Genomic DNA, 27,534 nt, shown 5'->3' on the forward strand with positions numbered 1-27,534 from the left:
CCCCCCCCCAACACCCAAAAAAAAAAGCATACCTCCCAGAGCCCCTATCTATACCTTGTGGCTAATAGCCACTGATGGACCTCTGCTCCATAGGCTTATTTAATTCCCTCTTGAAGCCGTCCATGCTTGTAGCCGCCACCACTTCCTGTGGCAGTGAACATAAGAACATAAGAAGAGCCCTGCTGGATTAGAGCAGTGGCCCATCTAGTCCAGCATCCTGTCTCACACAGTGGCCAACCAGTCCCTCTGGAGGGCCAGCGACGGGATAGAGGCCGAGGCCTTCCCCTGATATTGCCTCTTGGTTCTTGGATCCAGAAGCTTAGTGCCTCTGAATGTGGAGGTTCCCCTCAATCACCATGGCTAGTAGCCATTGATAGATTTATCCTCCATGAATCTAATCCCCTTTTCAAGCTGATTATTCCTGTGGCCATCACCACATCCTCTGGCAGCGAATTCCACATTTTAGTCATCCTCCATGTAAAGTAGTATTTCTTCTTGTCCGTCCTGAACCTACTGCCCATCAGCTTCATTGGATGCCCTCGAGTTCTAGTATTTTGAGAGAGGGAGAAACATTTCTCTCGGTCAACTCTCTCCACCCCATGCACAATTTGATAAACCTCTATCATGTCTCTCTCCCCACCACCCCCCCGCCCTTAGTTATCTCTTTTCTAAGCTTCCTCCTGGGGAAGGTGCCCCAACCCCCTCATCATCTTGGTCGCCCTCCTCTGTACTTTTCCCAGCTCTGCCATGTCCTTATCCTTATGCTTGCTTGGAAACGGCCCCCCCCCCATTTTTTTTTTGTCCTGCCATTCAAAGAGGGACGTATCCAGGGGTCATTTCGTAGAAAAAGAGGTGCAGGAGCTCATTAGCATAACTCATTTGCATATGCCACACACCCTGACGTCACCGGAAGTGTGTCACAAGGCAACACCCACCGCTCAGGCTCCACTGGACTGTTTTGGATTGCTAGCTATTGGCGGGGGGAGGGGGACATGCAGATCTGTCCTTGCAGAGGAGGGAGAGCTTGTACCTGAATAAGACTTGATCTTAAAGGTGCCACTGGATTGTTTTGGCCCGGGCGGGGGGGCGGGGGGGAGCTCTGCAACTTGCCTGGCTGCTTCTTGCTCTGACTGAGGGCTGCTGGGAGCAGGGGGTGGGGCTTGTTGCATGTGCCCGCCCCCTGTGCTCTTTACTGCCGGAGCTCCGCTCCTGTGCGCTCCCGCAGGAAATGACCCCTGGACTTATCCACCTTTTGAAGTAGCACGTTGCTTTAATGAAAAACAAACAACTTACTTGACTGATTTTTTGGTTAATCTTTGTAATAGTTCCCTTTAACTTTTTCTTTAAAAAACAGGCGCCAGAGGAGGAACTCTTCCTGAAAGCTGTTTCTCTCTGTCACACAGTGCAGATTAATAATGACCAAGCCGATGGCCTTTGCGACAATCCTTGGCATACCAACAGCATAGCCTCTCAGCTGGAGTACTATGCCTCTTCCCCGGATGAGAAGGCTTTAGTTGAAGCTGCCTGCAGGTGAGGATTAGAAACGCGGCGCCTGTGCGTTGATCCACAGGTAGAAATGGCAGCGCAGGCTGAGAGAAGGGAGGCTTTGTATGTCAGCCTCCGAAGTGTGAGAGGGAGGTGGGAGGAAGGGAAGTTCTGGGGAGGTGGGAGAAAGCAGATGTCTGTGGAAGAAAACCCTCGGGTGTTTCCCCCCCCTCTTGATTGTGATTTAACCTTATGATACAATCCTTGGGCCAGGCTAACCTGATCACGGAAGCTAAGCGGACCCCGGTTAGTACTAGGATGGGAGACCGCCGAGGACGTCCAGGGTCGCTACGCAGAGGCAGGGAATGGGGAAACCACCTCTGACGGTCTCATGTCTTGAAAACCCTAGGGAGATTCTAGGGAAGTGGGAGAAAGCCGGTGGTTGTGCAGGAAAATCCCGGGGTGTTCTGCCCCCCGTCTTGATTGCAATTTAATCTTACGACGTGGTCCTTGGGCCTTGATTCTGGATGGGACAGAGCAGGTAGAGAAAGAGGTACTTTTCTCCCTTTCTCACAATACAAGAACTCATGGGCACTCCATGAAACTGCTGAGCGGTCGGGTTAGAATGGATAAAAGGAAGTCCTTCTTCACCCAAAGAGTGATCAACACGTGGAATTCACTGCCACAGGAGGGGGTGGCGGCTACAAGCATGGACGGCTTCAAAAGGGAATTAGATAAGCATATGGAGCAGAGGTCCATCAGTGGATATTAGCCACAAGGTATAGATAGGGGCTCTGGGGCAAGTGATGCTCTGTCTTCTTGGTGCTTGGGGGGGGTCAACAGTGGGAGGGCTTCTAATGTCCTGGCCCCACTGGTGGACCTCCTGATGGCACCTGGTATTTCTGGCCACTGTGTGATACAGAGTGTTGGACGGGATGGGCCTTTGGCCTGATCCAACATTGGTGTCTCTTATGTTCTTATGTTCTCATCTGGATGGCCCAGGCTAGCCTGATCTCAGCAGATCTCCGAAGCCAAGCAGGGTCGGGCCCGGCTGGCGCTTGGAGTGGAGACCGCCAAGGAAGCCCAGGGTTGCTACCCAGAGGCAGGCAAAAGCTAACCACCTCCAAATGTCTTGTTGTCCTGAAAACCGTGTGGGCTTTCATAAGTCGGCCGCAGCTCGATGTCACTTTCAACCGCCATGGCCGTTGGGGTGTTAGTGGGCCGTGGGGGGAGGATGTTTCATCAGCGCCGGAGGAGCAGTTGGGGGGTGAGAACCAATAGACAGGTTGGGCAGCATTTGTGCCTGATGCTGTGTTCGCTCTTGCAAGGGCTCCCTCCACAGGATCCCTGTAGTATTGCAGCATGAATCTTATTCCTGCATATTAACCCCTCTGACTGCGGTGAGATTGGGGGGGGGGGGAGCTTTCTCTCCCAGATCAGTTTTTTTTCCCTCCAGAATTTGTACTTATTTTCCGTCATGTCTGCTGTAGAGGAGTCCACTTTGACCCACACAGAGGGTGACTTATGCTTTGTGCTGAAGGTCTTTCTTTCAAATCCTTAGGATTGGTGTGGTGTTTACTGGAACCGATGGACAAAGTATGGAGATAAAAAGCCGTGGGCGTCCAGAAAGGTAAAAATCCTTGTACTATTAAATTGCTGTATTTCTTAAAACCAGCTCGCTTTTTCCATGAAGATTCTCTCTCTCTATCTCTCTCTCTCTTTTTTTTGGGTATCAGTACACATGTATCCGTACGCATAAAAGTCCTTACTTTGGCAATTTTGAAGCATTCATGTTCTGTTTTTTAGTGAAGGGCTGAAATTTGAGAAGGCATGTATTTTGGCTTTGTTCATACCCCAGTTTCAGTCTATGGTATTCAAGAGGAGACGGGAAAGACTTGTGCCCAAAGTCACACACAACTGGTTGTCCAGCTTAAATGTAAAAGGTAAAGGTTCCCTTGCTCGAAAGCCAGTCGAATCCAACTCTAGGGTTGCGGTGCTCATCTCCGTTTCAAAGCCGAAGAGCCAGTGCTGTCCGAAGACATTTCTTTGGTCATGTGGCCGGCATGGCTAAACATCCCACCGAAGTGGTACCTATTTATCTACTTGCAATTTCTTGCTTTCGAACTGCTAGGTTGGCAGGAGCTGGAACTAGAGACAGGAGCTCACTCCATCATGCGGCACACTCTGGTCTCGAACTGCTTATCTAACGACCTTCCACAGCCTGCAGTTCAGCGTCTTAACCACTTGAGCCACCGCAGCTCCTCCAGCTTAAATGAGGAAGGGTTAAATTATGGACTTGGATTTGGAACGCTGAATGTGTTCTGACTCTTGCCGTCTGTTCCCATGCACATCCTGTCCTTCTCCCTGGTTGATTTATACAGTGTTAGGCCATACATCCTCATAAGAACATAAGAAAAGTCCTGCTGGATCAGACCAGTGGTCCATCTAGGTCAGCTTTCCTGTCTCACACAGTGGCCAACCAGTTCCTCTGGAGGACTGATCACTAGGCATAGAGGCCAAGGCCCTTCCCCCTGATGTTGCCTCCTGGCTCTGGGATTCAGAGGATTAGTGCCTCTGAATGTGGAGGTTCCCCTCAGCCACCATGGCTAGCAGCCACTGATAGACCTATCCTCTATGAATCTTAATTCCTTTTTAAAGCTGTCTGTCTCTGTGGTCATCACCAGTGTCCCCTCTAAGCTCAGTTAGTGTGAGCTAGCTCACAGTTTTTTAGCCTCTGGCTCATGCATTTTTGTCTCGGCTCAGGAAGGGATGGCTCCAGGGCAAACTAATTGATGCAGTAGCCAGATCAGTTGCTCGCAACTTCAATGCCACTAGCTCACAAGGTAGAATTTCTGCTCACAAGACATAGAGGGAGCATTGGTCATCACTGCATCCCCTGGCAGCGAATCCCACATTTAAATCGCTCTCTGTGTAAAGGAGAATTTCCTTTTGTCTGTCCTGAAGCCGCTGCTCATCGGCTTCATTGGATGCCCACGAGCTCTAGTACTGACGGCTTGCCTGTAAAGATGGATTGTGAACTGTCATTCATTCACCTGTGAACCAGCCATAAAAGGTAAGGGTAAAGATTCCCCTGCTCAAAAGCCAGTCGAATCCGACTCTAGGGTTGCGGTGCTATCCCCATTTCAAAGCCGAAGAGCCAGCGCTGTCCGAAGACATTTCCATGGTCATGTGGCCAGCATGACTAGATACCGAGGCGCACGGAACGCTGTTACCTTCCCACCGAAGTGGTACCTATTTTATCTAGTTGGAATTTCTTCCTTTCGAACTGCTAGGTTCTGCTAGCATCAGCTAAAAAGACACTCTAACCTACAAAGGAGAGGCCTTACCACTTCACTTAATAGGCTTTTATTAAATCCTAATAAAATCTTAATAAAACAGAGAAATATAAGTATATGAATAATCACAATTAAAACATTCAATATGTATTCCCATCCATACTACAAAGGCTGGCAGGCACTCCTCTTCCTCTTCCTTCTTCTTCTTCTCTGAAAAGATAGGCTAGGCTGAATGCTGGGGGATTCAGTCCTGCCAAGGCGTGTTCCCCACCCTGCTTTGCCCCTTTCCCGTTACAGCAGTGGACACAAGCAATTTCCTGCTTCCCAGGCCCTGAATTCCCATCAGCCTGGTCAGTTTCACTATCGTCAAACCCATGAGTTCCAGGCTGAGTGGAAGAGGCATCTGCCGTCCCCTGAGCTGGGCAGTATTGTATGATATTGCAGGAGGAGAGAAGTTCTTAATAGTTTATCCTCCACCGCATTGATGCTTTGTGGGCTCCCAACTTTGCATACCCCTTTCCAGGGTAGGGCTTGCCACTCCAGGAGCCTCTCAGGCAACCGTAGCCAAACTTCGTTAGGTAACTCTCAACTCGAGCTGGTCGCAGCCGAAGAGGGTCCGGCTTCTAGACCCCAGCTTACGCATACATGCCTAGGAGAACATGGAGGGATGCTGCTGGTTTTCAGAGTTGCATGTCGTTGGGATGCTGTCAGACTTCCCACAGCATCAACGAAGTACACACTTGTAGAAAGGTTTTACTTTATTTGAAGCTGTAGGTGCATAGACAGGATCACTGTTCAGAATGAGGGGGGTGCAAAGAGCATGGCATGTTATAGTACATTCAAACCACTGAGACCCAATTACGGGAGTTCCCCCGCGCGCCATCGGGCCTGGGAGCAAACGCTTCTAGGCAGCACATGTTATCTCTTTCTCACGGTGTTCCGTGAGAGCCTCCAAGCAACTAACAAGCAGCAGCAGCCACCTGTGGCCTTGAGAGATATAGATGTTTCGGCAGCTAAGCAATTAAGCACATCAACAGGTCTACATACGAAAGTGAAAGCAATCAAGCGCACACAGAAAGAATAAAACAAAACATTGGCAGCTTGCTGACACATGCCTGACCTAGGTCGCCCATGCCATCCTAATCGTGTCAGATCTTGGAAGCGAAGCCTTGGTTAGTACTTGGATTGGGAGACCACCGAAGAAGTCCAGCATCGCAGTAGGAAACCACCTCTGTTTGTGTCTTGCCTTGAAAACCCTGTGGGTCTCGGAAGCTAAGCCGGAGGTCGGCACTGGTTAGTATTTGAACGGGAGGCCACCAAGGATGTCCAGGGTTGCTACTCAAAGGCAGGCGGTGGCAAAACCACTTCCGAATGCTTCTTGCCTTGAAAAACCTACGGGATCGTCGTAAGCAGGGCTCTTTTTGTAGAAAAAACCCAGCAGGAACTCATTAGCATAATAGGCCACACCCAACACCAGAACTCATTAGCATATTAGGCCACACCCCCATGTTACCAGAAGTGTGCTCATCCAGCCACACCCACCTTTTGCTTGTTATTCTGTTTACCTTGTTTGTTGTCAAAACCCAGGGCCTTTTTTTGTAGCAGGAACTCCTTTGCATTTTAGGCCACACACCCCTAATGTAGCCAATCATAATGAGTTTCTGCTGTTGGGTGTGGCCTATTATGCTAATGAGTTCCTGCTGGGCGTGGCCAACTCGGGGGCCAGCCGGAACTTCGTTCCTGTGCGTTCCTGCCCAAAAATAGCCCTGGTCGTAAGTCAGCCACGACTCGGTGGCAAAATATATATTGTTTGAATAAGACAAAGAGATGGGTGCGCTTCCCAATCTGGATATACAGGAGTGAAAAAGGAAAGAGAGACTAGATAATCAGGGGAGAGTGGTGAGGCAGGGAGTGCATGAAGAAGAAGAGGAGGAGGAGGAGATTGGATTTATACCCCGCCCTTCACTTGGAGTCTCAGAGCGGCTTACAAACTCCTTTCCCTTCCCCTCCCCACAACAAACACCCTGTGAGGTGGGTGGGGCTGAGAGAACTCTGACACAAACTGCTCTTTTTCAAGGACAGCTGTGCCAGAGCTTGTGACTGACCCAAGGTCACATCAGCAGGTGCAAGTGGAGGAGTGGGGAATCAAACCCGGTTCTCCCAGATTAGATTCGCGCACTTAACCACTACACCAAACTGGCTCTCTTGGATTGGATTTATACCCCGCCCTTCCCTACCCGAGGGAGTCTCAGAGCGGCTTACAAACTCCTTTCCCTTCCCCTCCCCACAACCCTGTGAGGTAGGCGGGGCTGAGAGACCTCTGAGAGAAACTGCTCTTTTTCAAGGACAGCTCTTATCAGACCTATGGCTTGCCCAAGGTCATCCAGCAGGTGCAAGTGTAGGAGTGGAGAATCAAACCCGGTTCTCCCAGACTAGAGTCCGCGCACTTAAACCTTACACCAAACTGGCTTGTTTCTGTGTCCCCCCCCCCAAAACCATCCTCAGGAAACCTCTCCCCTCCCTATGAGCTGTGTGCTCTGCGTCGCCTCCTCCACCCACCCAGTTTCCAGCCTCTGAGCTGGGAGGGGCTTCTCTTTTGCACCCCAGGGCTCGGGGAGCATAACCTGCCAAGCCCTTCTGCACTCCTTCCGGTTCGTTAGGTCAAACTTCTGATTCAGCAGATTTATTGTACAAATCTGAGAAGCAGCAAAAAACCTGATTTATCTATCTTTTTTTTTTTAAGGTACAAATTATTACATGTCCTGGAGTTTGACCCCTGTCGCAGAAGAATGAGCGTCATTGTAGAGAGTCCATCAGGTAAGACAAAAAGTTATTGGGGCTGTTTTTTAGTCTTGTCCCCAAAGGGATACTGAAGCAGCTTAGTTTAATGCACCCCCCCTCTCACTGAGAGAAAGAGAACTGTAATGAAGTATAGGTCTTAATTTCCCCCTCCCTTATAACTGTTTCTTCACAGGTAACAAGCTGTTATTCACCAAGGGGGCAGAATCCGCTATTCTTCCTTACAGTACAAGAGGAGAAATAGAGAAAACAAGAGTTCACGTAGATGAATTTGCTTTGGTACGTGGCTATTACTGCTTTTAAAGCTGAGAACCAACATTGAGGGGAAGTGTCAGTGTGTCGAATGTGGGGTTAAGGGCTTATTCATATGTGCCATGGTCCCCTTGCAAGCTCCTCTGGAAGCATATAGATTTCCTGCTGGCTGGAGTTTTGTAGGTGAGGCGGTCGACCTATATGCGTGCCTTCTCTGTGAACTGCATCTTCTGGGTACCTGGAGTTCCCTCGGCCCTCCCAACTTCCCTGACGGCCAGCAGCTTGCGGCAATGCCATCCTTTCAGAGTGGCAGCCCAAGCTTTGAGCTGACTTCGTGTGTAATGAGAACCTAACTTGACGCATTATTCCGCAAAATAAACTTGTTATGGCTTCAAATGTCACAGTACAAAGAGAGCAACGTAATTGCGTGATTCTCTTACTCTGACTGACCTCCCGAGATTTTATTCTCCTGCTTTTCTCTTCAAGTGAATAATAATAATAATAATAAATGCAAATAATAAAAGCTTGGGGCGGCATACAGGGCTCGGCCCGCCTCTGCCTTGTCCTCACAACAACCCTGTGAGGCTGAGAGAATACCTTAAGCACATTATGCGTTTCATAGGATAGACGCCGTGCAGGGTTTTTTTTTAATCTGGCCATCCCGTGTTTAGGGTGTCTTGAAACCAATGATGTTACCACACCACTGCTTAGACATTGCAGTTAAAACAGCACAATAGCAGTGTTGGACATTTGTGAATGTCAGTGTTCTTTGAGGTGTTCAGGTAACTGACTGAGAGCCAGTTTGGTGTAGTGGTTAAGTGCATGGCCCCTAATCTGGGAGAACCGGGTTTGATTCCCCACGCCTCCACTTGCACCTGGCTGGATGACCTTGGGCAAGCCGTGGTTCTGATAAGAGCTGTTCTTGAAAAAGAGCACTTTCTGTCAAGAGCTCTCTCAGCCCCACCTACCTCACAGGGTGTCTGTTGTGGGGAGGGGAAGGGAAAGGAGTTTGTAAGCCGCTCTGAGACACCTTTGGGTAGTGAAGGGCGGGGTATAAATCCAATCTCTTCTTCTTCTTCTTCTTCTCCTCCTCCTCCTCCTCCTCCTCCTCCTCCTCCTCCTCTCAGATTATGGGATTTCAGCATTTTTGGATGTGAATAATAGTACAGAATCATAGAGTCATAGAGTTGGAAGGGACCTCCAGGGTCATCTAGTCCAACCCCCTACACAAGGCAGGAAATTCACAAATACCTCCCCCCCCACACACACACACTCCCACTGACCCCTGTTCCACGCCCAGAAGATGACAAAAAAACCCTCCAGGATCCCTGGCCAAACTAACCTCGAGAAAAATTGCTTCCTGACCCCAGAGTGGTAATCAGCATTTCCCTGGGCGTGTAAGAAAGGAGCATAAGAACTAAGTACTGAGGCAACCCTTCCTGCCTTCCCTCTCATAATCTAAGTTCACACAATCGACATTGCTGTCAGAGGTGCCCGTATACCTGCCAGAGATTTTTATGGTGTCTGTTCTAATAACTGGTGTTACTGTGACCATTTGCAGTCTTGTAGACAGAGCGAAAATGTGGCCACTGTGGGGCATGTGTACTTATTTATTTAGAATATGTCTGCATTGCCTCTGTAGAGTCCTGTTCAAGGTGGCTCACGGTTAGTCAGAGTAGGAACTGTGAGACCCAGATTCGAATCCCCACCCTGTCACAGAACTTGTGTTATAATTGTCAGAGGTGCTTGGAGGTTGCGAGATTTCCCCACCCTTATCACAGGCCCCCTCTTTTCTGTTACCTGCGCCGCTCTTTTTCCCTGCGTGTCCCAAGCTAGTCGTCTTTTCCCCACATGTCAAGTGCGCAGAAGGGATCAAAAGCAGGAGGACCTGGGCAAAAGTCTGGCCCCGAGGTCTTCCTATGTTGTCAGCATAATTCATCCGTGCACATTACTAAGGACACAGGACTGGCAGCAGTAGCGGCAGGCCTAGGCAGCAGGGTCCCCAGCTTTTTCAAACCAGTGGGCACCTTTTGAAACCTGACAAAGGCTGGTGGGTTGTTGTCGGGGGCAGAGCCTGTCACAGAATGCCAGGAAGTGGGGTTATGCAGAAGTCTGAAGCTCTTCAGCATTTCAGGCAGAAACTCTGTTTAACAGGATGAATGCCTTTAAAATATTTTCTTGCATACGCACAGATATAGGTATCGAGCTAAGAAACGCTCATCTGTCAGATCTCCATTGGCCAATCAGAAGTTCTTTTGGCTCCACCCACTTTCTAAAAACATTTGGCAGGCACCATGAGAGATCTCAGTGGGTGCCCGGGCGCCCACGGGCACCATGTTGGGGACTCCTGCTCTACAAGGAGTCCCTACACCCTACCCTCCAGTTTAGCTTATATCCTGTGTTGTGAAACCATTGCACTGTGTTTGGCCTGATCCTCGTAGACGGTGACTGCTGCAGAGGGCTAAATGGAGTTTCCTTTCTTTCTTTTTTTTTAATTGCTTGCTCAGGTTTGCATTGGAACCTTTAATGTTTATACGTCAACGCAATCTGTCGCTAATTGAAATTTGATTAGAACCATACCAAAGCACTCCAGAGATCATTGCAAGCAGTTCTTGAAAGAAGTGTAAGGTACCAACCTTCCTTCTGTACCGAAACAGTCCTGGATTCTCTGGGACTGCCAGGTACAGAGGGAATTCACCTAGAATTCCCAGCAGGACAGTTTTTGGCAGGAGTTCATTCGTCCCCCGCTTAAGATGGCGACCTTGTCTTCCTGACCTTGTCTTCCTGACAAGATTCTTGCAAGACTGTTGTTTTTAATTAGGTGGCGAGAGATTTACGCAGCACCATATAATTCTCTTCCCAATCTGATTGCTATTTAAGGCTGTATGATCTCTCGTCCCCTCTGGGGCATCAAACTAGGAACTCTGTTTCCTGTGCACAGGCCGCATCCAGCACCTCTGTGATTCAGCTGCGGCTGAAATAAGTCTGGAAAGAGGGTGAGGTTTGCCTGGGCTGGCCCTGCTCTCCTCTCAGGGAGCAGCTGTGGCTCAAAGGTGTGGAGCATTTGCTTGGCGTGTGAAAGGTTCAGTCCCCGGCATCTCCAGCTGAAGGGACCAGGCAGGCTGTTATGTGAAAGACCTCAGCCTGAGACCCTGGAGAGCTGTAAAGAGGGGCCGTGGCTCAGTGTAAGAGCCTCTGCCTGGCATGCAGAAGGTCCCAGGTTCAGTCCCCGGCATCTCCAGTTAAAAGGACCAGACAGGAGATGATGGGAAAGACCTCCGCCTGAGACCATGGAGAGCTGTAAAGAGGGGCTGTGGCTCAGTGGAGGAGCCCCTGCCTGGCATGCAGAAGGTCCCAGGTTCAATCCCTGGCATCTCCAGTTGAAAGGACCAGGCAGGAGGTGATGTGAAGGACCTCAGCCTGAGACCCTGGAGAGCAGCTGTCCGTCTCGAACAGACAATACTCACTTTGGTGGACTGATGGTCTGGTTCGGTATAAGGCAGCTTCCCGTGTCCTCTCTGTTCTCCCCAAGTGTGCAGCGAAATAATTGGTTGCTTCGTTTTTGTGACAAACCACAGTATGTTGTCGAAGGCTTTCACGGCCAGAGTTCGTTAGCTGTTGTAGATTTTCCGGGTTGTATGGCCGTGGCCTTGGCATTGTAGGACCTGACGTTTTGCCAGTAGCTACTGGCGAAACGTCAGGTCCTACAATGCCAAGACCGCGGCCATACAACCCGGAAAACCTACAGCCGCTAAACCATAGTTCGTTGTTGCATACACGGACTGGCCAACCGCGGTTTTGGATTTTGTGCAAGACAGGATTTGGAACCAAGGGGGGGGAAAACCCCACTGTTGAAAATCCTGCTTGGTCAGGAAAACGCAAGCCCTTGTTTTCCTCCCGCCCCCAAACTGGAACAACTTAACAGCAAACCAGAGTGGATATAAGCTGTCTCGCTGCACGGAGAGGGAGAGGGGAAGCCGAGTCCCCACCCGGAAGTGTCCTTGGCTTGTTCATGACTTGACACTTCATCCGAGCCAGGTCAGTTTTGCCTGGCATTCAGTATGTGTTCCCTTCCCGCCCACTACTCAAGGTGGAACTGAGGGTACAGGAAGGTGACTGGGTTGCCAGCCTCCAGGTGGCAGCTGGAGATCTCCTGCCGTTGCAGCAGATCTCCACGCAACAGAGCTCAGTTCACCTGGAGAAAATGGCCGCTTTGGAAGGTGGGCTCTGTGGCATTGTACCCCACTAGAAGTCCCCTCCCCAAACCCCCACCCTCTTCAGGCTCCGCCCACCCCGCAGACTTCCACGTAGTGCCCAACCTGGATCTAGCAGCGCTAGTGACTGAATTTGGATTGTACCGAAGAAGTTATATTAGTATTTATTCATTAAAACATATCCCACCTTTCCTCGTGACTCAAGGGGGCTTTGCTGTTGTTCAGTCGCACAGTCGAGCCCGACTCTTCGCGACCCCATGGACCAGATCAGGCCTTCCTATCTTCCGCCGTCCTCTGAAGTTGGCTCAATTTCATGTTTGTTGCATCTATGACACTGTCTAACCATCTCATCCTTTGCCGTCCCGGTCTTCTTTGACCTTCAGTCTTTCCCAGCATCAGGGTCTTCTCCAGTGAGTGCTCCCTTCTCATTTGGTGGCCAAAGTATTTGAGCTTCAGTTTCATTATCTGGCCTTCCAGGGAACAGTCAGGGTTGATTTCTTTTAGGATTGACTGATTTGATCTCCTTGCAGTCCAAGGGACTCTCAAGAGTCTTCCCCAGCACCATAGTTCAAAAGAATCTATTCTTCGGCGCTCGGCCTTCCTTAGAGTCCAACTCTCACAGCCATACATGACATACATGGCAAGGGGGCTGCAGTGATGCTAAAGACATTTTCAGAACCAAAAGCAAGCCCCAAATCTCCCCCATCCCCGGCGAAAGATGCTCTTGCCATTCAAATGCCCCCAGAAGCCTTTGTCAAACAAACAAGCCTTTCAGTGCCTTCTGAAGACCTCCAGGGGAGGCTCCCCTCCCCTCTTCAGGGAGGCCCATTCCACAGATCTGGGACGATGGAAAAGCCCGGGCTCTGGTCGATGCCCAGTGGGCCACCCAAAGTTAGGGTAGCCAGCAGACGGCCGCTTAATGACCGTAGTTGGTGCACAGAGACGCGTGGAAGCCGGCAGTCCTTCAGATATGTCTCGGCTGTCTTCTTTTAGCTCTGCGCTGGCCCCCTTTCAGCGAACTCAGTTTCTTGCCCGCTTTCTTCTCCTCCCAAACGGTTGTCCTCTTTTTGGTTCCCTTCACAGAAAGGGTTAAGGACTCTGTGTGTGGCCTACAGAAAATTCACGGCCCAGGAGTACAAGGAGGTAGCCCAGTGCCTTTACAAGGCAAAAACGGCCTTGCAGCAGCGGGAAGAACGGCTGGCAGAAGCGTTTAACTTTATAGAGAGAGACCTGGAGTTGCTGGGAGCCACGGGCGTCGAAGACAAGTAGGTGCTGTTTATACTAGATGATTCCTTTTGCTGCCCGAGAGGTGCTTGTTCACACAGAGCAATCCAGAGGGAAAATCCCCAGATGTTGGGGTTTTTTTTACTAACGGCAGGCCGCCGACTCCCTTCCTGAGGAGGAGGGAGCTGGTGTGTCCCTCTCTCTCCACCACACACCTTGAGTATGTTGCCCTGTGACGCTTCTCCCTTTGAAACCGGTGGAGAAGCACAAATGGGGCTTCTGCAGTTTGGCTGTGTGTCCGGAACCTGGGGGAGAGAATAGCAGAAAGGGAAGGAATAGCATTGAGACAGGGCAGTGGCTCAGTGGCAGAGCTCCTGCTTCCCTCGCTGAGCATCCCAGGTTGGATCTCCAGCCTGTCTTGGAAATGTCTACAGGAATTAAAAAATAAAAAGCAAATGTTATGCTGGGTATTATTAGGAAGGGGACTGAAAACAAATCAGCCAGTATCATCATGCCCCTGTATAAATTGATGGTTCGGCCTCATTTGGAGGACTGTGTACAGTTCTGGTCACCGTACCTCAAAAAAGACATTATAGCATTGGGAAAAGTGCAGAAAAGGGCAACTAGAATTATTAAGGGGATGGGACGCTTCCCCTGTGAATAATGGTTAAAGAGGTTTGGGACTCTTTAGCTTGGAGAAATGACGACCGCAGGGTGACATGGTCAAGGTTTACAAAATTATGCATGGGAGATAGAAGGCAGAGAACAAAGTACTTTCCTCCCTTTCTCGCAATACAAGCACTCGCGGGCACTCAGTGAAATTGATGAGCCGTAGGCTTTAGAACAGATAAAAGGAAGTCCTTCTTCGACCAAAGAGTAATTAACACAGGGAATTCACCGCCGCAGGAAGTGGCGGCTACAAGCATTCAGCTTCAAGCAGGGATTGGATAAACATCTGGAGCAGAGGTCCATGAGTGGCTATTATCCACAAGGTATAGATGGAACACTATGCCTGGGGCAGTGATGCTCTGTATTTTCGGTGCTTGGGGGGCAACAGTGGGAGGGCTTCTGGAGTTCTTCTGGCCCCACTGATGGACGTGGTTTGTTTTTTGAAGGAGGGCACTGTGTGACTGGATGGGGCCTTATCCAGCATGGCTTCTCTTATGTTTTAGGAAGGGAGCTGTGCATGTACAAAGTCGGCTTAACCTTGGTGCTCTGCATCAAAATGTGTGGCGGGGGGGGGCTGGGGAATGGGTGCTGTGGGGCCGGGCCCGCCAGGGCTCGGCCCAGTGACAGCCAGCCTGACCCTGCCCTAGATAAATGACCGGGCAGACTCCTCCATGGGGATATGTCCTATGCAGTAGCAGGTGTGAGCATTCTGCCAGTGTTTTGATGGTCATGTATGATACTGCACACAGTCTTTTTACACCAACAAAAATTGAGGAAGAATGTCTTTCCTTTTTGAAATGGATCTGAATACAGAGGTTTGGATGCAGAACCCCCTGTGATGCACATGTAAAAGTGAACGTGCTGAAGAAGTGGGATTTTTTTTTCTGTAAAAGAATCAGATTTTACTTAAAAATTGCAAAGTTCGAACAGAAAAGAAAAAAACCATAAGCACATTTTTACAACAGCGGTAGCAAATCTACACAGAATAGAAGACTTTTAACAGCAGAGCACAGGGGGTCCATTTTCATTGACCAGCAGTTAGTCTCCAGGAGACCGGCAAATGGTTTAGAAGTACATAAGCATCCTTAAAGATTAATGGATGTTTTAGTAGATGTGAGTAAGGACCTGGATGGCCCAGGCTGGCCTGATCTGGTCAGACCTCGGGAGCTAAGCAGGGTTGGCCCTGGTGAGTCCCTGGATGGGAGGACCGGCAAGGGAGTCCAGGGTCACTACGCAGAGGCAGGCAATGGCGAACCACCTCTGAACGCCTCTTGCCTTGAAAACCCAATGGGGTCGCCACTAGTTGGCTGCGACTTGGCCGCACTTTACACCCGCGCACAATGAATGTTGACCATCGCCTCTTCACCAGGCGCTCAAACGATCTAGTAACGCCTGGTGAAAAGGTTTGGCTGCGGTACCGAGAGAGAGCAAAACCTGTAAAGGTTTACCTGTAAAGGATGACCTGTGACGTTGTCTGTTGACGGCTGGCTTACCTGCAGGCTCCAAGACAAAGTGCAAGAAACCATCGAAGCCCTGCGGCTGGCGGGCATCAACGTGTGGGTGCTCACCGGTGACAAGCACGAGACGGCGGTCAGCGTCAGCTTATCCTGCGGGCACTTCCACCGGACCATGAACATCCTGGAGCTCGTCCAGCACAAGTCCGACAGCACCTGCGCAGAGCAGCTGAGGCAGCTAGCCAGGAGGTAGCGTGGGGCGCGTGCCAGACTCCCATCTGTTCTCAGTTTAAAGAAAACCTTTACTTTCCTGCCGTATCTGTTGCTTAGCCAGGAGAGGCGATGGAATGTCCGTGGTCTGAGGTTCTGTTTGACGGCCAGTGTGGCGTAGTGGTTAGGGCGTCGGATTAGGATCTTGGAGACCCAGGTTCAAATCCTCCCTCTGCCATGGGAGCTGGCTGGGGCTCTTTTTGTAGCAGGAACTCCTTTGCGTATTAAGCCACACCCCCTAATGCAGCCAATCCTCCAAGAGCTTACAGAGCTCTTCTTACAGGCGCTACTGTAAGCTCTTGGAGGATTGGCTACATTAGGGGTGTGTCGCTTAATATGCAAATGAGTACCTGCTACCAAAAGAGCCCTGCACGCTCAGCCTGACCCTCCTCTCGGGGTCTTTGTGAGGATAAAATGGAGGAGAGGAGAATGATATAGGCTGGCATAAGTGAATATTGGCCTGCTCTTTGTTCTAAGAAGAGAAGAGAAGAGATTGGATTTATAGCCCGCCCTTCACTACCCAAAGGTGTCTCAGAGTGGCTTACAAACTCCTTTCCCTTCCCCTCCCCACAACAGACACCCTGTGAGGTAGGCGGGGCTGAGAGAGCTCTTGACAGAAACTGCTCTTTTTCAAGGACAGCTCTTATCAGAGCTGCGGCTTGCCCAAGGTCATCCAGCCAGGTGCAAGTGGAGGAGTGGGGAATCAAACCCGGTTCTCCCAGATTAGAGTCTGCGCACTTAACCACTACACCAAACTGGCATTCTGTGCTCTTTCCAGAACTGTAGTTCATGACTAACAGTAACCCCTCTGGATAGCCGAGGCCAGCCCGATCTCGTCAGATTTCGGAAACTAAGCCTTGGCTAGTATTTGGAAGGGAAACCTCCAAGGAATACCAGGGTCGCGACACAGAGGCAGGCAATGGCAAACCACCTCTGAAACATTTTTTGCCTGAGAAAGAAGTCTAATAAAGGACAATTATCCAAAAGTGGGTGGTAACAACCTCAGACCCACAATAAGTCACAGCATATCTCAGAAGCAGCATACTTCCTTCATAAATAGAACAAGCACACAGAGGAAAAAAATCTTGTTTATATAAATATCACATGTCCTTGAGGTCCAAACATCTATAGACTGTGGCTTGTAATAAATAAAGTCCATTCCAAGCAGAAACAACGCAGTTCTGGATAATATAATCAGCGTTTCAGATCTATTCCTTTATCAGGCAAATCAGGTAAGTCTTCATTAACATACAGTGAATACACATGTATAAGCGAGGTCCCAATCGAAATATTCCCATTAGGCACCGCTCCATATCTCTTACAAGAGAGGTGATTCTACAATAATATATATATGAGTTTGGCATTATTATTGACTTTGCTTTCCATATAATTATTGTTGCATGTACTTAGCGTGCTTCGACTACAGATTTGCTTGTGATTTCTTTGCTCTTTTTCCCCCTGTAGCCTCCCTCCTTTCTACTAGTGGAAAACAAGTCTAGCTTGCCACCTAGTGGCTGCATACCACTAAAAGAGCTGGAACTTTTGACTGCCAGACGGTCTTAGGATCTCCTGGCTATACTATACATGATGCCATACGATGAAGGCCAATGCTATGCTGGGGATTATTAGGAAGGGTATTGAAAACAGATCAGCCAATATCATAATGCCCCTATATAAATCAATGGTGAGACCTCATTTGGAATACTGTGTGCAGTTCTGGTCACCACACCTTAAAAAGGATATTATCGCTTTGGAAAAAGTGCAGAAAAGGGCAACTCGAATGATAAAAGGGTTGGAACACTTTCCCTATGAGGAAAGGTTAAGGCGCTTAGGGCTCTTTAGCTTGGAGAAACGACGACTGAGGGGTGACATGATTGAGGTTTATAAGATTATGCATGGGAAAGAGCAGGTAGAGAAAGAGGTACTTTTCTCCCTTTCTCACAATACAAGAACTCGTGGGCACTCCATGAAATTGCTGAGCGGTCGGGTTAGAACGGATAAGAGGAAGTACTTCTTCACCCAAAGAGTGATTAACACTTGGAATTCACTGCCACAGGAAGTGGTGGCGGCTACAAGCATGGACGGCTTCAAAAGGGAATTAGATAAGCATATGGAGCAGAGGTCCATCAGTGGCTATTAGCCACAAGGTATAGATAGGGACTCTGGGGCAAGTGATGCTCTGTCTTCTTGGTGCTTGGGGGGGGGGTCAACAGTGGGAGGGCTTTAATGTCCTGGCCCCACTGGTGGACCTCCTGATGGCACTGGTATTTCTGGCCACTGTGGGATACAGAGTGTTGGACTGGATGGGCCTTTGGCCTGATCCAACATTGGCATCTCTTATGTTCTTCTGTTCTTATGATTTTTTAAAACAATAACTCCCCTTCCCTCGCTAGGATAAAGGACGACCATGTAATCCAGCACGGGCTGGTAGTGGACGGGACCAGCCTGTCCCTGGCCCTCAGGCAGCACGAGAAGCTCTTCATGGAGGTCTGTCGAAATTGCTCTGCGGTGCTGTGTTGCCGCATGGCGCCTCTGCAGAAGGCAAAGGTAATTCGCTTGAAGGTTCGCTCAAGTGGTGTCAGAGGAGGGTTCTGCTGCTAGAATCCCCCATTTTTAAATTTTTCTGCTTTTAGGGCGTGCTTCTTGCATGCCTCCAGCATGTTCCATAGTATGTGCCCTGGACTTAACTGGATATTAGGTCTCTGGGGCCTCATCCAGAGCAAATAGAGCGTATGCGCCCCATGCGATCCTAATTAGTATTAACGATTGTGTCGCTCGAAAGACGAAGCTGCCAGGGTTGGTGCGGGCTTAGCACGAGTCAATTCCATAGGGGCACAGTATCAAGGTTTACTTATGGAAGTGAAGAAATAAATGCAAAAGACATGCTGGGTACCTTTCCAGTGGCTGAGACGGAACGAGACTACTGGACCTGGGTGCTGTTCACCCGACGGAGAATTTTCTGTCCATTTCTTGTAAGAGTTCTCAGGGACAAATAGGTCTAACTCAAGCATCTCGGAATTCCAAAAAAGGCATGGCTACACAGTTGTCAAAACTTTAAAGCAGGAGGCTCTTTCGTAACCGGGTTTTAGGGAGTGGGGTTTAGTGGTCGGCCATCTTCCTTGCATGCAGGACGTCCCAGGTCCAGGCCTTGGCATCTCCAATCAAAAGGATCAGGTAGGAGGTGATGTGAAAGATCTTTCCCACATGAGTAGCATAGGAGTGAGTAGTTCCTGTGCTGGTCCCATTTTTTTTAAAAAGTGTTTTTCTTTTGCAGATTGTGCGACTGATAAAAACGTCTCCGGAGAAGCCGATCACGTTAGCCATTGGTGATGGGGCTAATGACGTTAGCATGATCCAGGAAGCCCACGTTGGCATAGGTGAGGGACTTTCTGGGCTGCTTCTTTGGGTTTGCATTGATATTGTACAGCCAGCGTTGGGGATCAGGTAGGAGGTGATGTGAAAGATCTTGAGTAGTATAGGAGTGAGTAGTTCCTGTGCTGGTCCAGTTTTTTTTAAAAAAGTGTTTTTCTTTTACAGATTGTGCGACTGATAAAAACATCTCCGGAGAAGCCGATCACATTAGCCATTGGTGATGGGGCTAATGACGTTAGCATGATCCAGGAAGCCCATGTTGGCATAGGTGAGGGACTTTCTGGGCTGCTTCTTTGGGTTTGCATTGATATTGTACAGCCAGCGTTGGGGATCTGGTGCTTCTATGAAAGGCTTGGGCTGAAACTCCAGGTGCGGTATGCAACAGCATCCCTCTGTTAAAAGTCAGTAGAAGAGCACTGGGAAACATCCATGTGCATACAAAGCCAGTTTGGTGTAGTGGTTAGGAGCACGGACTCTAATCTGGGAGATCCGGGTTTGATTCCCCACTCCTCCCCATGCATCTGCTGGTGTGGCCTTGGGCCAGTTACAAGATCTTTCAGAGTTGTTCTCTCAGGAGCAGTCCTCGAAAGAGCTCTCTCAGCCCCACCTGCCTCACAGGGGAGGGGAAGGGAAAGGAGTTTGTAAGCCGCTCCGAGACTCCTTCGGGTTAGTGAAGGGCGGGTATAATCCAATCTCCTCTTCCTCCTCTTCTTCTTCTTCCCAAAGAGACTAGGGGGCCTTATGTGGGATTCTGGACTGGATGTTGTTGGCTCGTTGGGGAGGGGCTGTGGCTCAGTGGCAGAGCATCTGCTTTGCATGCAAAAGGTCCCAGATTCAATCCCCGGCATCTCCAGTTAAAAGGACCAGGTAGGAGGTGTTGGGAAAGACCTCCACCTGAGACCCTGGAGAGCCTCTTTCTATTTAAGTAGACTATACTGACTTTGATGGACCAAGGGTAGGATTCAGTATCCGGTGATTTCATGTGTGTTTGGGGAGTGGCCATGGCTCAGTGGTGGAGCACCTGCTTGGCATGCAGAAGGTCCCCAGTTCAATCCCCGGCCTCTCCAGTTAAAGAATCTGGCAGTAGGTGATGTGAAAGGACCTCGGCCTGAGACCCTGGAGAGCTGCTGCCAGTCTGAGTAGACAAGGCTGATCTTAAAGGGCCAGTGGTCTTGATTCAGTAGAAGGCAGCCGCACGAGCTTTGATGAGATTCCAGACACACGTCAGCCCTCTTGAAGGCACGATGGACGGAAGCCTCTGTAGTATCATGCATAAGCTTTTGTGAAATCGGCTGCAGAACTCGTTCCAAAGACAAATTACGTCTCCTGTACGATCGTGTCCATGAAAGTAACCCACAACGGTTGCTTTGGCCTACTTAATAATCATTTGTGATCTTAAGTGGGGTTGTTTTCCCCCCATCTTTTATCTTAAGTGGGTTTTTTAAGCCAGCTTGCAGAGCTCCCCTTCCTCGTCCCTTCTGGTTGACCAGGCAAGTGTCTATTTGGAAACCTTCATGACATAATTGTGTGTCTAAAGTGCTGTTCAGTCACACCTGACGTACGGTAACCCCTCATGGGGTTTTCAAGTCAAGAGACTAACAGAGGATCTGCATAGCAATCGTGGACCTCCCTGGTGGTCTCCCATCGAAGTACTAACCAGGATTAGCTTCCGAGATCTTTCGAGATCAGGCTAGCCTGAGCCATCCAGGTCCACGGCCCCATTACTTGATGCCATTACATAAATTTATTATCTATATCGTGTGAGCTACCCTCAGGGAGAAAGACGGGCTATAAATTAAATTCTAGACTGAGCTCATCTTTCATTTCCCAGGAACGAATGACTAATAACATAATACACTGGTCCTTTGAGTTCATGAGCCGAAACTTCTAAGTCAGTTTGGTGTCATGGTTGAGTGCGTGGACTCTAATCTGGGAGAACCGGGTTTGATTCCCCACTCCTCCACTTGCACCTGGCTGGATGGCCTGGGGCAAGTTGTAGTTCTGATAAGAGCTGTTCTTGAGAAAGAGCAGTTTCTGGAAAGAGCTCCCTCAGCCCCACCCACCTCACAGGGTGTCTGTTGTGGGGAGGGGAAGGGAAAGGAGTTTGTAAGCCGCTCTGAGACTCCTTTGGGTAGTGAAGGGCAGATATAAATCCAATCTCCTCCTCCTCCTCCTCTTCTGATACTTTTGAATCGAGAGTCAGTTTGGTGTAGTGGTTAAGTGCGCGGACTCTAGCCTGGGAGAACCGGGTTTGATTCCCCACTCCTCCAGTTGCACCTGCTGATGTGACCTTGGGCAAGCCATAGTTCTGTCAGAGCTGTCCTTGACAAGGCAGTTCTCTCAGAGCTCTCTCAGCCCCACCTACCTCACAGGGTTTCTGTTGTGGGGAGGGGAAGGGAAAGGAGTTTGTAAGCTGCTCTGAGACTCTGAGTGAAGGACGTGGGTATAAATCCAACGTCGTCATCTTCTGAATTCCCTGCTAGTGATCATGTGCTTGGATTTAATTTGACCTCGAATTACCGCTTCTCTGCTTATCGTTCATGAGCTGTATCCCGTTGAAGTATACTCCTTTAATATATACATATCTGTCTGTTATCTCCCCTGTATTCCAGGTATCATGGGCAAAGAAGGACGGCAAGCTGTGCGAAACAGTGACTATGCAATAGCGAGGTTTAAATTCCTCTCTAAGCTACTTTTTGCCCACGGCCACCTTTATTATATTAGAATAGCAACCCTTGTACAGTACTTTTTTTACAAGGTATGTTTCTACGGATTGTCCTGGGAAAGACCCCTTTTAGCTCAGGGTGTTTCACTTCAAGAGTAAATTCTCGGCGTGAACAGCCGCAGGGCGGGAAGAAGCAGCTGGTCTGGTCTGAATCTTCCAGTCGAACTGTGCCACTCAGGAGCATGCCGGGTGGCTTTGAACGTTGCACCCAGCTCTCCAAGAAGGCATTGGCTATTTGAGTTGCTATTGCATTCAGCTTGGCTTCTAGGGCGGCGTGAGGCATCGGAGAGCCAGTATGGCGTCGTGGTTGGAATGTCGGGCTAGTTATCTGGAAGACCCAGATTCGAATCCCCCCTCTGCCATGGAAGCTCACTGGGCGACCTTGGGCCAGTCACACACTCTCGGCCTAGCCTGTCTCACAGGGTTGCTATATGAGGATAAAAAGGAGGAGAGGAGAATGATGGGAGCTGCTGCAGGTCCCCAGTGAGGAGAAAGGCAGGGTAAAGAAATGAAGTATAAATAGATAAATAGCTTTGAGCCTCCTGATTTCCCAGGAAGACTCAGCGTAGATGTAACTGTTGTACATATTAGATTCCATGTCAAAAAATGAAGTCAAATGAGGAGGAAGATCTATATTTTATTTCAGTTAACAAGAAAACAGTTGGACCAAGTAGTCCATCCAAAATTGACTACTTTCTTCTCAGCATATTTAGGGAATATGCTTCAATTAACAGGAAAATGATTGGACCAAGTAACTAATCAAAAATTGACAACTTTCTTCTTCATCTTCTTCTTCTTGAACATATTCTGAACATATTCAGGAAATACATGATATTTTATTCATGGACTGACATCATCGAGAAAACAATATTCAAAAAGCATAATTGGTTACAAAAGACAGTGGTAATTTGAGTAATAAGCCTCTAATTTGTCAGATGTAAAGAAACCTACATCTACGTCAAACTAAGTGTTTACTTAACCTAACCTAAATGATAATGGGCAAGGACTCTTCATATCCCAAACAAAAGTATTCATTACTGATACAAGACTAAAATCTTATCTGACCCAGACATTGAAAGGTTTGCCCTAAGAACTACAGAATCATGAACTTTGTACCTATTACGTTGTCTGCTAACAATATCAGACCTACAAGAGGAAAGCCTTCTATATAACAGGCCTTTCTAACATCCTAATAAAATATTACTTAAAGAATAAATCTATAAAAACCAGAGAAATATGAATAATCAAAAAAGGGGGAAATCTTTATAGTCCCATCTCTACTACACAACTGCTTGTATTTTCCCTCTCTGGCTGTTAGGGGGTGTGCTGCGAGTTCTCACACCCTCGTTCTGCTCTGGGATGAGTATTTCCCTTTCCCCTTTCCTGTAAACCATGGCTTACTGGCGCAAACCAGGGTTCTACATGAACCATGCTTTGGGTACCCATTTGAAACTCTCATTCCATTCTCTAGCTTCCCTTGTTGGTTTAAGTTAATTTCAGACCCCAGCCATATTGGTCTGCAGTAGAACTCCTAGGTTCGAGTCCAGGAGCACCTTAGAGATAGGGTTGCCAAGTGTATCTTCACCGGGAGCAGGGGGCTCCCAGCCGGCGTCTTGTGCGCGTGCCACACGCACATCACCCGGAAGTGACGGGAGGACGTCAGGCACGCTGGGGGCAGGGCCACGCGTCCTCCCGTCACTTCCGGGTTACGCGCACGTCGGGGTGGAGATCCCCCCGGGGCCCGATCTGGCGCCGCCGGGGAACGGGGCTCTGGGACGGGGGTTTCCCCGCCCCCCGGGGGGACTTGGGATCCCTACTTAGAGACCAACCAGATTGGGGTGGTGGTGGTGGTTTGTAACCTTTTTCGAGAGTCAGGTATCTGAAAATAAAGGGAGCTTTGATTCTTGAAAGCTTATACCCTAAAATTCTTTTCTCCACAGGCAATAGACTGTTCAGTGTACTAAACGGTTCACAAAGCCACTTAGAAAAATTATTAGGGACTGTAGTCTGTACTACTGTGTCTAGCTTATTGAAATTAGGACCCTACTGTGGGATTTTGCATCATGTAATGTGTCGTGTTAATACTTATACATTGCTTCAGTTCTGTTTTTCAATTTCTGGTTGGTTCTACAGCCCTAATCCTGTTTCACTGTTTATTGAATGTCCCATCCATCGATCTTTATTGACTTGCTCTGGTAATCCTCCTTGAGTCCAAGTGAGAAAGGAGGACTGTAAATAACATAAATAAATAAGGTTCTTCTGGAATCGAATCTCGTTCCTGGTCTAACAGAACTGAGTGGCTGGCTCTTGTGATCAGAAGGGTGATGTGAACAGGAAGGGTAAAGAATAGCTCTAGACAGAGGGAAAGAAGCACATGTTCCTGATTTTCAGGCCATGGTTTACATGGAGACTCTGTGCTCGTTGCAGCACAGAAAGCTTTGCTTACCCAGATTTTCCTCAACTGATTATGGCAGCGTTTTGTTCTGCCACAAATCAAACTGTGGCCAAAGCCCTCAGAGAGTAGCTAGCTTTAAAGAAATGCAGCAAATATTCTTTAACGAATAATTTGTCTCTTACCTGCTCTAATCCTGGATGTGACAGCACTGGAAATTTATGTACAGAGGATGATCGCTCCCCGCCCCAAAGTTCTTTTCAGAGTTATGTGTTGGTTTGCAGTAATGTAAATGTAGAGGTCTTCGCCCTCCTGATATTCAGACATTATTTCTTTTTCTTTTTTCTTTTCCTTTCTGGATGTGGTATCTTGTGTCACTAACCGGCAATTCTCACTTTTTGTTTTCCAGAATGTGTGCTTTATTACACCCCAGTTTTTATATCAGTTCTATTGTTTGTTTTCACAACAAGTACGTACTTCTCTGTCTTACCTTTTCCCCCTCCCCTGGTGTAGACTTATGGGCGGGTTAGGAAAGTTAAAAAAAAAAATCTTTCTAGAGAATGTGTAGCCGGAAGGGGGGGAAAAACACACCCAAGAGGTGCTGTTAGACTGTATAGCAACCGAAATTTAATGGCAGCTAATTACTGACTGCCGGGAGGCCTGTTAATATTATCTCAGTAAATCTCTTCCTCATCCACCACCACCCCCCAACATATTTACCTTTTAAAGCGATTGAGAAAGGTGTAGATGGAACGACAGACTTTACCCTGTTTTTGTGAAGAAGTGTTTTATTTGCATGGGACGGAAGGTGAAAATAACCTCTGAGGGTCATTTAAGGACTTGGCCCTGCTGAACAGGGGGAAATGATACCTTTCTTTGGATCAGTTGATTAGGCATCACTGTTTTCCCTTCCTCTTTGGCATTGGAGACAGCTAGGAAGGGTAGATTTCCTAGGGTGATGTGTAGCGCTTTTTGTCTAATGGATTTCTGTGCAGCCCGAAGGCCACAATTGCGGTTATAGAATCATAAAGAGTTGGAAAGGCCCATCAGGGCCATCTAGTCTGACCCCTGCTCAATGCAGGATCAGCCTAGAGCATCCCTGACAAGTGTTTGTCCAGCTGCTGCTTAAATACTGCCAGGGAGGGGGCGCTCACCAACTCCCCAGGCAGCTGATTCCACAGCTGAACTACTCTTACTATAAAAACATTTCCTAATATCCAGCTGGTACCTTCCTGCCCGTAATCGGTTTAGTCAGGAATGTTGTTCCAGATCATGTTAACAACTCTTGAACTCCTTGGACTTTACCGTCTGAATTTTCCCGCCCTGAGCCATTCCAGTGGTTGCTTGCCTTTTCGTGGCAGTTACTTGCCTTCGGGCACTTCCCAGCACTGGCTGGTTGTCTTTTCTACATTTGTGGCGTGGGTATGGAGGATATCTGCACCCCATCCTTCCTTCCATTCATAGCCTGTATGCTAGGTTCAGCTAAGGTAGCTCTCCAGCCACTGGGTTTGCCATGCATGAACACATACGTGTGGTTTTTCCCGCTGGGAATGGAAGACTCTCTAGACGTCTCTTTATAGGCTCTTTGTAACTCTGGCTGGTTCTGAGAGCACCTCGTCCAGACCTGCCCAGGGCAGTGGATGGCTAAATGGGATCTCAGCCAAGATTGTTTAAGACACACCCCGCCAGCTCCCTGAAGTAAAATATTACTATGGAAATGGTTTACTGTAACGAGAGGTAGAAGAACCTTAAATGACTTCCTCACCTTTTCCAACCAGCCAAATTCTCGGGGCCTTAAGCTAGGCGTGCTCGCTTGCTGTCTTACTGGTAAAACTGTTCCTAGAACAACTGTAGCAGAGTACTTAAGTTGGGGGGGGGGGAAGCATGAGAAAAATATACGCTTGCACCAGATGTGTGCTTTTTTAGAAGTGTGGGTTTTAGCAAACTGTGGCATTGACTTCAGACGTGACCGTTTTTCATACGGAAATGTCATTATAACCTAAAACAGAAGGGTTGGGTTGATTGTGCTCTGAACGTGTTTTTGTTTGTGTATTCTGTATTAGTTTTGTTGGGTTGACTGTAGTAAAGGCCTTTGGCTGTAATATAAAATCTCACCCATGAATTAACTAATCATTTTGCCTAGGAGTCGTTTCTTTAAATTCCTGCATCTAAAAACTATTAAATTACCTCCTTCCTCACTTTTCAGACGCTGTATGACAGTGTATACCTGACTTTGTACAACATTTGTTTCACTTCCTTGCCGGTCCTCATGTACAGTCTTCTTGAACAGCATGTGCACCCTCACGTGCTGCAGAGCAAGCCAGCGCTCTACCGGTAAGCATGATCTTATTTTTATTTATTTATTTCCCCTTCTGTTGGGCTCAAAGAATAGCCAGCGTGAAGCTGCTAGTGTGTCGCAGTTGACTTTCCTTAAGGTTATTATTCATCCACATCTGCTCTTGCATAAGCAGCTGAGTTTCTTTCTTCGTTTTAAGAACATAAGCGAACATAAGAGATGCCAGTGTTGGATCAGGCCAAAGGCCCATCCAGTCCAACACTCTGTGTCACACAGTGGCCAGAAATACCAGGTGCCATCAGGAGGTCCACCAGTGGGGCCAGGACATTAGAAGCCCTCCCACTGTTGACCCCCCCCAAGCACCAAGATGACAGAGCATCACTTGCCCCAGAACCCCTATCTTTGGGAGTCCTTACATTTGGGGATGGTCAGAGTGGTGGATGGGCCTAGTGGTAGAGCTGCATGCCTCGCGTGCAGAAAGGACCCGGGCATCTCCAGCAAAGATCACAGGTAGGACTAGAAAAGTCTCCTACCAGAGTTTTCAGAGCGCCTCTGGCAGGGGTTCCCAACCTTTTTGAGCCTGTGGGCGCCTTTGGAATTCTGATACAGTGTGGTGGGCACACCCACACAATGGTGGCTGTGGATGTTGGAACCGGCTACAAAATGGTGGCTGCAGGGGGCGGAGGAATTCCTTTTATTTATTTATTGTTTGTTTGTTTGTATTTATGCCTCGCCTTGCCTGACAAGCAGGCTCAAGGCGGCCAACAAGATTAAATAACATAACAAAAAATTAAAACAATTAATAAATACAATATCAGTTAAAGCAAGTCAACAACACCAATTATAGTACCAACTATGGCGGTAATCCAATCAAATCCCGAGATAGGGGTAGTAACCAGCGGGGACTTGAGCCAGGAGATGGTCCAAGTTTGGCCAGAAGACGTTCCAGGGCACACCCCTCAGTGGCGGCCCCTAATCGAATGCCTGGCGGAAGAGCTCCGTTTTACAGGCCCTGTGGAACTGTGAGTGGTCCCGCAAGGCCCTGATGTTCTCTGGGAGCTCGTTTCACCAGTGTGGGGCCGCCAC

The 27,534-nt window shown here is 48.6% G+C and overlaps 1 protein-coding gene across 1 annotated transcript in view; it reads left to right on the forward strand.

Annotated features, from left to right (window-relative positions):
• ATP11B (ATPase, class VI, type 11B) overlaps positions 1 to 27,534 on the forward strand; it is a 134,771-nt gene that overhangs the window by 66,789 nt on the left and 40,448 nt on the right. The window contains exons 14-24 of the mRNA XM_015421941.1: positions 1,355 to 1,530; positions 3,047 to 3,115; positions 7,525 to 7,598; positions 7,756 to 7,859; positions 13,130 to 13,311; positions 15,439 to 15,642; positions 18,057 to 18,210; positions 18,938 to 19,040; positions 21,648 to 21,793; positions 24,562 to 24,621; positions 26,359 to 26,486. Of these exons, the coding sequence (XP_015277427.1) occupies positions 1,355 to 1,530; positions 3,047 to 3,115; positions 7,525 to 7,598; positions 7,756 to 7,859; positions 13,130 to 13,311; positions 15,439 to 15,642; positions 18,057 to 18,210; positions 18,938 to 19,040; positions 21,648 to 21,793; positions 24,562 to 24,621; positions 26,359 to 26,486 (1,400 nt within the window). The remainder of the gene's footprint in view (positions 1 to 1,354; positions 1,531 to 3,046; positions 3,116 to 7,524; positions 7,599 to 7,755; positions 7,860 to 13,129; positions 13,312 to 15,438; positions 15,643 to 18,056; positions 18,211 to 18,937; positions 19,041 to 21,647; positions 21,794 to 24,561; positions 24,622 to 26,358; positions 26,487 to 27,534) is intronic.

Source organism: Gekko japonicus, unplaced genomic scaffold, assembly GCF_001447785.1.
Source record: "Gekko japonicus isolate JY-2015 unplaced genomic scaffold, Gekko_japonicus_V1.1 scaffold842, whole genome shotgun sequence".
In the NCBI taxonomy this organism is placed as follows: domain Eukaryota; kingdom Metazoa; phylum Chordata; class Lepidosauria; order Squamata; family Gekkonidae; genus Gekko; species Gekko japonicus.